The sequence below is a fragment of the Hemitrygon akajei genome, chromosome 21 (assembly GCF_048418815.1).
Source record: "Hemitrygon akajei chromosome 21, sHemAka1.3, whole genome shotgun sequence".
Lineage (NCBI taxonomy): Eukaryota > Metazoa > Chordata > Chondrichthyes > Myliobatiformes > Dasyatidae > Hemitrygon > Hemitrygon akajei.
The window spans coordinates 60,819,879-60,832,090 of NC_133144.1; the positions used below are offsets into that span (position 1 = coordinate 60,819,879).

General features: G+C 44.8%; 1 protein-coding gene across 1 annotated transcript in view; it reads right to left on the minus strand.

Annotated features, from left to right (window-relative positions):
• Window positions 1-12,212, minus strand: part of igf1ra (insulin-like growth factor 1a receptor) — a 318,751-nt gene that overhangs the window by 13,425 nt on the left and 293,114 nt on the right. Inside the window, exons 17-20 of the mRNA XM_073025554.1 lie at window positions 9,558-9,668; window positions 7,641-7,800; window positions 5,787-5,916; window positions 9-143 (exon numbers count right to left, since the gene is read on the minus strand). Of these exons, the coding sequence (XP_072881655.1) occupies window positions 9-143; window positions 5,787-5,916; window positions 7,641-7,800; window positions 9,558-9,668 (536 nt within the window). The remainder of the gene's footprint in view (window positions 1-8; window positions 144-5,786; window positions 5,917-7,640; window positions 7,801-9,557; window positions 9,669-12,212) is intronic.

Sequence of the window (12,212 nt, forward strand, 5' to 3'; positions counted from 1 at the left end):
TAACTTACAAGCTGTCGGCACAGGACTCCGGCCGTTCCAGTAAGCCGCCCTCCATTACGAAGCGCAGCACCTGCTCGTTAGACATGCCCTGGTAGGGCTGCTCCGCCAGCGTGGCGATCTCCCAGAGAACTACGCCAAACGACCTGCAGCAGCAAGCAGTACGAAGGAGAAGACAAGTTACTAAGATGCCGTCAACGACTCGAGCTTAAGATCATCAATCGCTGTTCGAGCTTTACTCTGCCTCACCCCTGAGACCAAACACCCGTAACTGGGGCTGGCTCAGTTGGTCAGAACAGACCGGGGGCTGCGGTCCACACGTACACGTCCAAGCATACCTGAAGCGCCAACACAGGTAGTAACAGCGGCAAAGGCCACACGCGGGATGCCTGGCTTTATTAGCCTGGGTATAGAATACAAGGGCACAAGGGTTACGGTACAACTTTATAAAACACAGGTTTGGCCACAGCTGGAGTACCATGTGCTGTTCAGGTCATTGTGCTTTGGAAAGGGCGTGATTCAACTGGACAGGGTGCTGGGAAGATCCACCAGGACGTTGCCTGGAATGGAAATGAACCTTGATCAAACTGCAGATTTTTATATGACTAGCAAGAACAAGATACTTATTTTTAATTCTGTAAATAAGTGGGATTTCAACAAAGGTGCAATTAATTTCATTTGGCGTAATTCGGTGACACAGGCTCCTTGGGCCGAAAGAGCCGTTACTGTGCTGTAGCTCACTTAAATCTCTAAATATTTATTGACCCAGGAAGTTGGGAAAAATACGCTTGAGCTCGGATCAAGGGTGTTCTAGTCAAGATTGGATTAGTAGACTCGGGGATGGGGTAGTAAGATCCTGTGAGATCCTGACCTTGTCCATTTCATTAACTTTGCCTCCAACTTCCACCCAGCCCTTAAATTCGCTTGGCCTATTTCTTACACCTCTCTCCCCAGCACTCAGTGAGACAATGCATCCAGCACCTTCAGTCCAACTCGTCCACACTGACCAAGGTGCCTTCCTGTGGAAGAAGGGTCAGCCAAAGGGTTATGGACTAAGTAGCTAACTTGCATTTTTCTATTTGAACTTTGTAACCCAATGTCCTAAGCTTAGATAGCCTTTCACAGTCAGGATGCAGCACTGAGTGCAGATGGCCAGAAAGAGGAGCATACACTCATATAATTTAGCCACTTGTCTGTTCTGTGATTAAAAATACCTTGTGCTCTTGATTACGTATATCTGCTTGCGTAACTTGCATGCTAGTAGTCAAGTATATTTGCCTGTTCAGCAGGATAAACATATGCCAAAATTTCTCTGTAACTTAGAGCCTTGTACTCTGCTACAAGCTCTCCAGAATATCATGCTGGATAAAGGCTTCACCACTTGAAATCTGGTCTCTAAAGTCGTTTTTCTTCCACACTTCCTGAGCTAGTCCCATTTGCCTGCTTGGTCCATCTCCCTCTATCCATAAACTGTCCAAGTGTCTTAAATGTTGTCATTGTACTCACTCTACCAGTTCTGTTGGCAGCTCATCCAATATACCACCCCCACCCATCTTCTGTGTGAAAAAGCCAACCCCACATCTAGCACTTTAATTCTTTCCCCTTTGACCATAAGCCTGTGCCCTCTGGGGCATTAGACACCCCCAACCCTGGGATTGTCCCCCTTTATCTACATCCCTCATGACATTATACACCCATCCACCCTCCTCTGCTCTGGGAAAGGTCTAGCCAGCCTCCATTTCTCAAGCCCTCAAATCCCAGCTACATCGATGTAAACTGCAATTCAGTCTCCCCTTGGAATGAAAAAACTCCATCCCAGGCAACATCGTAGTGAATGTCCTCATAAAATTTCATGAATCTTTATCTTTCTTAATAATGGTTAGGGGGTCTGAATTTCCATTTTGGGGATATATAATGCCCCATCTCTAAAACTTGAATATAAAAGTCCATCATTGAAACATTTGGGAAGGTGTAAAAATCCTTTATTGAAGTCTTTTATTGTCCCATCTAATTTGACAAGGGCATATGGGAAGCTTTATTTAAAATCCATGAATTGTAGAGTATGTTTTAAAAACTCACCCTTAACTCCATTATCTGTCATAGACCTGTGAGTCTCTGCTTTAAATACACCCAATGACTTGGCCTCCCCCACCCTCTGTGGCAACAAATTTCACAGATTCATCCCCCTCCTCAAATCAGTTTTTAAAACAACACCCCTTTATTCCAAGGCAGTGTCCTCAGATCTTACACTTTCCAATGAATGGAAACATACATTTATTTATTTAGAGATACAGTGTGGAGTAGACCCCTCCAGCCCTTCAAACCACACTGCTCCAACAACCCCACAACCCCGATTAACTGCAACCTAATCACGGGGCGGTTTACAATGACCAATTGACCTACGCGGTACGTCTACGGACTGTGAAAGGAAGCTGGAGCGCCCAGAGAAAGCCGGCGCATGGCACGTGGAGGATGCACAGAACGGTGCTGGAATTGAACTCTGAACTCCAGAAGCCCTAGAGCTGTAATAGCTTTGTGCTAACCGCTACACTACCATAGTACCCATCCTTTCCACACCCACTCAATCCAGCCCTTTTAATATCCGGTAGGTGTTGGTGCATGGCCTAATAGATAAGGCATCGGTCTAGCAATCTGAAGGTCACTGGTTCGAGCCTCAGCTGAGGCAGTGTGTTTGTGTCCTTGAGCAAGGCATTTAACCACACGTTGCTCTGTGACGACACCGGTGCCAAGCTGCATGGGTCCTAGTGCCCTTCCCTTGGACAACATCGGTGGCGTGGAGAGGGGAAGGCCTGCAGCCGGTCTCCCATACAACCCTGCCCAGGCCTGCGCCCTGGAAACCTTCCAAGGCGCAAATCCATAGTCTCTCAAGACCAACGGATGCCTATTCTATTCAAATATTCGGTAGGTTGGAGATTCACCTCATCCTCACCTTTCGGAGTCCGCTGACTACAGGTCCAGGTATGTCAAAAGCTCCTCATATGTTAAACCTTTCAGAGCGTGTTGGTCTCCTGACAACCACAACTTTCCTTTCAATTCCTACTATAATCTTACTGGAACTTGTTGATGCCACATTCAAAGACTGCCCTGATGTCAGGAACAGTTACCCTTTACCTCTAAGCTTCAAGCTCTTTGGACAATGTGGTCCTGGTGAAACGCACGCTGGGCGCCGGTGAGCAGGTCACAGGTGAAACATAGAAACATAGAAAATAGGTGCAGGAGTAGGCCATTCGGCCCTTCGAGCCTGCACCGTCATTCAGTATGATCATGGCTGATCATCCAACTCAGAACCCTGTACCTGCTTTCTCTCCATACCCCCTGATCCCTTTAGCCACAAGGGCCATATCTAACTTCCTCTTAAATATAGCCAATGAACCGGCCTCAACTGTTTCCTGTGGCAGAGAATTCCACAGATTCAGCACTCTCTGTGTGAAGAAGTTTTTCCTCATCTCGGTCCTAAAAGGCTTCCCCTTTATCCTTAAACTGTGACCCCTCGTTCTGGACTTCCCCAACATCGGAAACAATCTTCCTGCATCTAGCCTGTCCAATCTCTTTAGAATTTTATACGTTTCAATAAGATCCCCCCCTCAATCTTCTAAATTCCAGTGAGTATAAGCCTGGACGATCCAGTCTTTCTTCATATGAAAGTCCTGCCATCCCAGGAATCAATCTGGTGAACCTTCTCTGTATTCCCTCTATGGCAAGAATGTCTTTCCTCAGATTAGGGGACCAAAACTGCACACAATACTCTAGGTGCGGTCTCACCAAGGCCTTGTACAACTGCAGTAGAACCTCCCTGCTCCTGTACTCAAATCCTTTTGCTATGAATGCCAACATACCATTTGCCTTTTTCACCGCCTGCTGTACCTGCATGCCCACCTTCAATGACTGGTGTACGATGACACCCAGGTCTCGTTGCACCTCCCCTTTTCCTAATCGGCCACCGTTCAGATAATAATCTGTTTTCCTGTTCTTGCAACCAAAGTGGATAACCTCACATTTATCCACATTAAATTGCATCTGCCATGAATTTGCCCACTCACCTAACCTATCCAAGTCACCCTGCATCCTCTTAGCATCCTCCTCACAGCTAACACCGCCGCCCAGCTTCGTGTCATCTGCAAACTTGGAGATGCTGCATTTAATTCTCTCATCTATATCATTAATATATATTGTAAACAACTGGGGTCCCAGTACTGAGCCTTGCGGTACCCCACCAGTCACTGCCTGCCATTCTGAAAAGGTCCCGTTTACTCCCACTCTTTGCTTCCTGTCTGCCAACCAATTCTCTATCCACATCAATACCATGTGCTTTAAGTTTGCACACTAATCTCCTGTGTGGGACCTTGTCAAAAGCCTTTTGAAAATCTAAATATACCACATCCACTGGCTCTCCCCATCCACTCTACTGGTTACATCTTCAAAAAATTCTATAAGATTCGTCAGACATGATTTTCCTTTCACAAATCCATGCTGACTTTGTCCGATGATTTCACCTCTTTCCAAATGTGCTGTTATCACATCTTTGATAACCGACTCTAGCATTTTCCCCACCACCGATGTCAGACTAACCGGTCTATAATTCCCCGGTTTCTCTCTCCCTCCTTTTTTAAAAAGTGGGGTTACATTAGCCACCCTCCAATCCTCAGGAACTAATCCAGAATCTAAGGAGTTTTGAAAAATTATCACTAATGCATCCACTATTTCTTGGGCTACTTCCTTAAGCTCTCTGGGATGCAGACTATCTGGCCCTGGGGATTTATCTGACTTTAATCCCTTCAATTTACCTAACACCACTTCCCTACTAACATGTATTTCCCTCAGTTCCTCCATCTCACTTAACCCTCGGTCCCTTACTATTTCCGGAAGATTATTTATGTCCTCCTTAGTGAAGACAGAACCAAAGTAGTTATTCAATTGGTCTGCCATGTCTTTGTTCCCCATGATCAATTCACCTGTTTCTGACTGTAAAGGACCTACATTTGTCTTGACCAATCTTTTTCTTTTCACGTATCTATAAAAGCTTTTACAGTCAGTTTTTATGTTCCCTGCCAGCTTTCTCTCATAATCTTTTTTCCTTTTCCTAATTAAGCCCTTTGTCCTCCTCTGCTGGTCTCTGAATTTCTCCCAGTCCTCAGGTGTGCCGCTTTTTTTTGCTAATTTATATGTTTCTTCTTTGGACTTGATACTATCCCTAATTTCCCTTGTCAGCCACGGGTGCAGTACCTTCCCTGGTTTATTCTTTTGCCAAACTGGAATGAACAATTGTTGTAGTTCATCCATGCGATCTTTAAATGCTTGCCATTGCATATCCACCGTCAACCCTTTAAGTATCATTTGCCAGTCTATCTTAGCTCATTCACATCTCATACCTTCAAAGTTACCCTTCTTTAAGTTCAGAACCTTTGTTTCTGAATTAACTATGTCACTCTCCATCTTACTGAAGAATTCCACCATATTATGGTCACTCTTACCCAAGGGGCCTTGCACGACAAGATTGCTAACTAACCCTTCCTCGTTGCTCAATACCCAATCTAGAATGGCCTGCTCTCTAGTTGGTTCCTCGACATATTGGTTCAGAAAACCATCTCGCATACATTCCAAGAAATCCTCTTTCTCAGCACCCTTACCAATTTGGTTCACCCTATCTATATGTAGATTGAAGTCACCCATTATAACTACTGTTCCTTTATTGCACCTCCTATGAATAAAACCTCCTATCATTTTACCAGTGATTAAGAACACTGGTAGTTTGTGGAGTGAGAACATACCAGACGTCAGAGTGTGTGGTGAAAACTCCATCCTTCAGGGATTCTGGCGACATCCAACGGACTGGCAGAAGCCCCTTCCCTCCTTTCCGGTAATAATCTGTCTCGTAGATATCACGTGTCATCCCAAAATCTGTGAGAGAGAGATAGGCACCTCAGAATGATTGTTGCTTCAGGTGGAATAATGTCTGTAGCCATTTTAATTGACTTCAAGGGGTGCGTGCCCAGGGTAAATACCCTCTGGGAGAGAAACTTATTCTGCCCTGCCCAGTGCCTTGTTGCTGGTGACCAGGGAAAAGACTGTGCTGAAAATCACTCAACCAGACTCAGACTGGTCAATGTCTTATCCAACAGACAGCACCTCCAACTCTCCAGTTCTCTGTCAACAATCAAGCTGGACTGGGATTTCAGCCTGCGAGAGAACCTGCATCATAGTCTCCTGACTCAATAGCAATTTTTATTTATATTAGAGCTAGATTTCAGTATGTCTGATAATTAGCAGAACTCAGGCACCAACTTAAGTTTTCTTTACAAATGCGTATCTTTTACTTGCCCAAAGAATGCTCATGAAAACTTACCCATGATCGGGAAACAGCTAAATTTCATTAGGAGTTTGAGAATATTTGGTACATCACCAAAAACACTCACAAACTTCTACAGACGTACTGTGGAGAGCATTCTAATTGCTACATCACTGTCAGGAATGGGGCGGAGTGGGGCTACTGCACAGGATCGAAATAAGCTGCAGAGAGTTGTAAACTTAGTCAGCTCCATCATGGGCACTAGCCTCCACAGTATCCAGGACATCTTCAAGGAGCGATGCCCTAAAACAGCGGCATCCATCCTTAAGGACCTCCATCACCCAGGTCATGCCCTGTTCTCACTGCTACCATCAGGAAGGAGGTATAGGAGCTTGAAGGTACACACTCAGCAGTTTAGGAACAGCTTCTTCCCCTCTGCCATCTGATTTCTGAATGGACCTCGAACCCATGAACACTACCTCACTACTTTTTTATTTCTATTTCAGCATTACTTATTTAATTTAACTTATTGTATTTAATTACAGTAAATATACACACACACTTACTGTAATTCAATTTTTTTTTATTATCATGTATTGCATTGTACTGCTGCCACAAAGACAAATTTCATGGCAGATGCCGGTGATATTAAACCTGATTTTGATTCCGGGAAATCACCGTGTAAAGTGGGCGAGTTTCAGCAGCAGCATCGACAGTCACAGAGACACACACCGTCTGAAGTTAATGTGGGGTGATCCAGCAATACGTTCATCACCCTTACCACTTCCAGAGCATTGGGAATACAACAAAATATCCCAAGGAGGAGAGAGATGGGGTGCATCTAAATACAGTGCAGGTGATGGAGCATTTACAGTGTGACACTACACAGCCCTCACTGAGATGTTGTAACATCAACTGGACAGTCAACCAAACTCCATCCAAAAATACATGAGTGTCGGGATATAGCCTTCCAGCTCCCTAATTTTACTGCAGATTTAATGGCATGATATAGTGAATAGGGAGTAAAAAAGCAATGCTTCTGCTGGAAAAACAATCGGATACCTTTGGTTAGAAACTTCTTTTGCTCCTAACGTTAACCTCTGGCCTACTGCCAGCCAATCTGCTTTTATACTTCCTGGCTGCATCGGAAGTGACCCAATACCGATCTGAAACTGTTCCTTAAAATAAAAGCTGAGTGTGCTTAATCGCATAGAAAAACCAATTGTCCAAAATGCAGACCAAACACACACGCACGCACACAAACAAATTGTTAAATCATTTTGCAGTACATGATGCCAGCTTAACTGAATGTCTGGTAGTTAATGAGAAAACCTACCTCCGATCTTTACAGTATAATCTTCTGCCACCATACAGTTTCGAGCAGCCAAATCTCGGTGAACAAACTTGTTAGCGTTCAGGTAAGACATGCCGTCAGCAATCTCCCCAGCCATCTGGGTCATCTTCTTCAGGGTGGGTGGTGGTTTCCCAGGATTATTCTGTCAGATGTGTACAAGATATTGCAGTGATATTGAGCCTACTGTTTCATTAAACCAAATCAACCTTTCCTCTGTAATCTTGTCTATACTTCTTGCTGCTTCAGTAGAACAGCCAACAGAATTAAAGACTCCACTTGCTCCAGATATTCTCTTTTCTCTGCAAATCGGGCAGAAGATACAGAAGACTGAAAGCACATACATACCACCAGGCTCAAAGACAGTTCTATCCCACTGCTAAAGATCGATAGCTTTATTTGTCACACCAACATCAAATCCTTCCGTGAGACGTGCTGGGTAGGGACACATTCCGAACGTGTGCTGGGGGCAGCCCACAAGTGTCGCCATGCTCCAGCGCCAAGACGGCACGCCCACAACTGACTCACCCTTACTAACCCGTACGTCTTTGGAATACGGGAGGAAACCGGAGCCATCAGAGGAAACCCATGTGGTCACAGGGAGAACGTACAAACTCCTTACAGAGAGTAGCAGGAATTGGACCCACATTGCAGGCTCTGTAAAGCAGTGCTCTAACAGCTAGGTTATCGTGCTGCTTGCTAGAATTATGATAACTCTTATAAGACCTGTGGACTCACTTTCAGGGTCTCCTCATGTCATATATTTATTTATTAATTACTATTAATATTTTTCTTTCTTTTGTCTTTTGCACGCTGCTTGTCCATACAGTTGGTGCAGTCTTTCACTGAGTTGCATGCCATCTTGGACAATGTCTCCCATCCACTCCATAATGTACTGGTTAGGCACAGGAGTATATTCAGCCAGAGACTCATTCCACTGAGATGTAACACTGAGCGTCATAGGAAGTCATTCCTGCCTGTGGCCATCAAACTTTACAACTCCTCCCTCGGAGTGTCAAGACACCCTGAGCCAATAGGCTGGTCCTGGACTTATTTCCACTTGGCATTATTTACTTAATATTATTTAATTATTTATGGTTTTATATTGCTATATTTCTACAGTATTCTTGGTTGGTGCGACTGTAACGAAACCCAATTTCCCTCGGGATCAATAAAGTATGTCTGTCTGTCTGTATATGGTGACATACCATGTATGTACTTTGATAATAAAATTTGAACTTCTTCCTTTTCTCCCACAGAGGCTGTGCAAGCCGAGTTTCTCTTGCAGCCAGTCTGTTTTTCCTTAATTAGATCCCGGAACTTGCCTTTAAAATCTGACCGTGATGTTAGGCTCTGGGCCATTATGTAATCTGCCCTGGTTCGTGGTGCTTCCCTCAGAGGGTCTACTGAGTCAAGTTGCTGTTATCAGAGGGACTGCTTGTTCAAGCTGCTTCCCTCGGTGAGGCTGCTGGGTCCCGATGCTCTCAGAGATGTTAATGAAATTCTGAGATTTATGGATTGGACTGTAGTTCATACTGGCCTCTTCCAGTTCTGAATTGTTTTTGTGTTCTTACCCATTTGTTCCTGTTGCCGATTGGCTGGCTGGGGGCTTGGGTCATCTGTTAGCTTCTGTCTGAGGGATGAGTTGGGGGCAGTTGGGGTTTGCAAGTTTTTGTTTCTTTTTCTTTTCATTTGTGGGGCGGGGAATTGATGTTTTCCTTTCAACTACTTCTATGGTTTTCTGTATTCTTTGGGCTATCTGGAGAAGACAAATCTCAGAGCTGTGTTCTGCATACATACTTTGATAATAAGATGAACCTTTGAACTTCCCAGTCCTGCGGCTAATATGTTGGCTCAATATCGCAAGTGACTAGACATGCTCCTCCATCTAACGGGACTCACCTCTGCGTCTGGCCGCAGTGAGCGCAGATAGCTCTTCAGATCCCCGCGTGTCATCAGCTCCATGATCACCAAGGTGGGCTGCCCCTGGGACACCACGCCAAGCAGGCGGACCTGAGATACCGGGGAGACCAGTCAGTGAAGGCAGGTGTTTAACAGATTGAAAGACAAACTTTCACCATTCCTACTCCTACCTTGATGGTCACTGGGAATTACTTCAGGTACCTTGGGTTGAGTTACCTCATTAAAGCTTTATGCTGATTACTGTTGACTATTTTATAATCTAGCCAACTATTCTGTAAACTATAATCTCTCACAGAACATCCAGAGATGAAAAAGGATCTAGTGCTTTCCTAGTGTTTATGACAAATGAACTCTTCTCGGGCTTCCAGCCAGGTAACGATATCAATGATAACAAACGTTTCATTGACAAACTCTGCCATCTTCTTCAGGGATGATGCCTAGGCAAGTCTGGTCCGGTGGTATTTATACTCCTGTATTCCATCTCTCCTGATTGGTTAGTCTTCATCCAATCAAGTTTGGAATTTGATTGTAAAGAAGGTGGGAGAGTGAAAACCTGATTGGATGAGGATTAACCAATCAGGAGAGACAGAATACAGGGGTATAAATATCACCAGGATAGTCTTGCCCAGGCATCATCCCTGAAGAAGATAGCAGAGTTTGTCATCGAAACAGCAGTTATAATTGATACCTCTTCCCAGCTGGAAGCCTGAGACGTGTTTATTCATTAGCCAGAGTTGAATCTCGTTTTGGAAGCATGGTTATGTGATAAAACACTGGCCCAGGACACTCTCAGCATTGAAATCTCATTCAGAGGAACACAGCCGCGGTGGGATACGTCTGAAGTCCCATTTCAGAGGAGACTTTGCAACTTGAGATGAAACAAGCTCAACCAGTGTCACTTGATTTTAAGTCTACCTTAACTGAATGATCCCTCTCTTCAACCAATCTGGTTTTGAACGAACCTGCACAACCTTATTCACTACCTCAGTACAGCAACACGATTACCACTTTCTGCCACAAGACTCAGTTTGCTTCTGTGTTCTTTGTTGTACAGTTTGTGTTCTTTCTCGGGAAGTTTGTACCTTCAATGCTATCTGCCTGTGGCACGATTGCAAGGATTTCAAGTTTTTCAATGCACCTGTGCAGAAATGAAGAGTCACAGAAACAGGCCCTTTGGCTCATCTAGCCTTTGACAAACTATTATTCTGCCTAGTTCCACCAAGCTGCACTGGACCAGAGCCCTCCACAGCCCTCTCATCCAAACTTCTCTTAAATGTTGCAATCGAACCTGCATTCCCTACTTCCGCTGACAGCTCATTCCATACTCGCACCACTCTCGGAGAGAAGGAGCTCCCCCTCATGTTCCCCTTAAACATCTTACCTTTCACCCTTAACCTATGACCTCTAGTTCTAGTCTCACCCAACCTCAGCGGAAAAATCTATTCTCTTCATAATATTCTATACAAAATGTTGTACTTGTGCATATGACAATAAATTTGACTTTGACAGCAAAATGCTCTCTCTTTACAGCACTCCAGCAGTACAGAACACAGCTCCACGCCATGCCTTTTCCAACCGAGCCACAAGAATTTTGTACGGGAGCACCAAGAGTTGTGCATTTGTGACCTTGCTTTGGCTCAAGTTGTCAAGTCTCTTCTGAAATGAGAGCTCAAACTGACCCCACCACGGCCGAGTTCCTCTGCTCGGAGTGTGCCTGTAGGGTTTACTACGCGGTTAGCAGAACCCTCAGGAATTTGGTGATGTTGGTCTGGCAGATTTTCTGGACAATTGGATGTACGCCAACACACTTCCAATTTACTTTCATATGATGTTACATAGTAAGATCATAAATAGGAGGGATACATTGCATAAAAAATGGTGGGAACTCCTGGTTTAAAGGTATGCAGGGCCATGGTAAGTTCAGAGGGAGCAGGGACACTGTGTTCAAAGGGAGTGTAAGAAACGGGGTTCTGCTGAGTTTAAAGGCAGTGTGGGGTATAGAACCCCAGACGACCCAATGTTCAACCACTACGGATTTCTGATATGTAAATCTGACAGTGATAGGTTTGTGACAGATGCAGTATGAACCAGCGTGAACCTGTATTGTGTCCCAGGTTATAGTCACACACCCCGTATTGTGTCCCAGGTTATAGTTACACACCCCGTATTGTGTCCCAGGTTACAGTCAGACACCCCGTATTGTGTCCCAGGTTACAGTCACACGCCCCATATTGTGTCCCAGGTTACAGTCACACACCCTGTATTGTGTCCCAGGTTACAGTCACACATCTTGCATTGTGTTACAGGTTACAGTCACACACCCTGTATTGTGTCCCAGGTTACAGTCACACATCTTGCATTGTGTTACAGGTTACAGTCACACACCCTGTATTGTGTCCCAGGTTACAGTCACACACCCTGCATTGTGTCCCAGGTTACAGTCACACACCCTGTATTGTGTCCCAGGTTACAGTCACACATCCTGCATTGTGTCCCAGGTTACAGTCACACATCCTGTATTGTGTCCCAGGTTACAGTCACACATCTTGCATTGTGTCCCAGGTTACAGTCACACATCTTGCATTGTGTCCCAGGTTACAGTCACACACCCTGTATTGTGTCCCAGGTTACAGT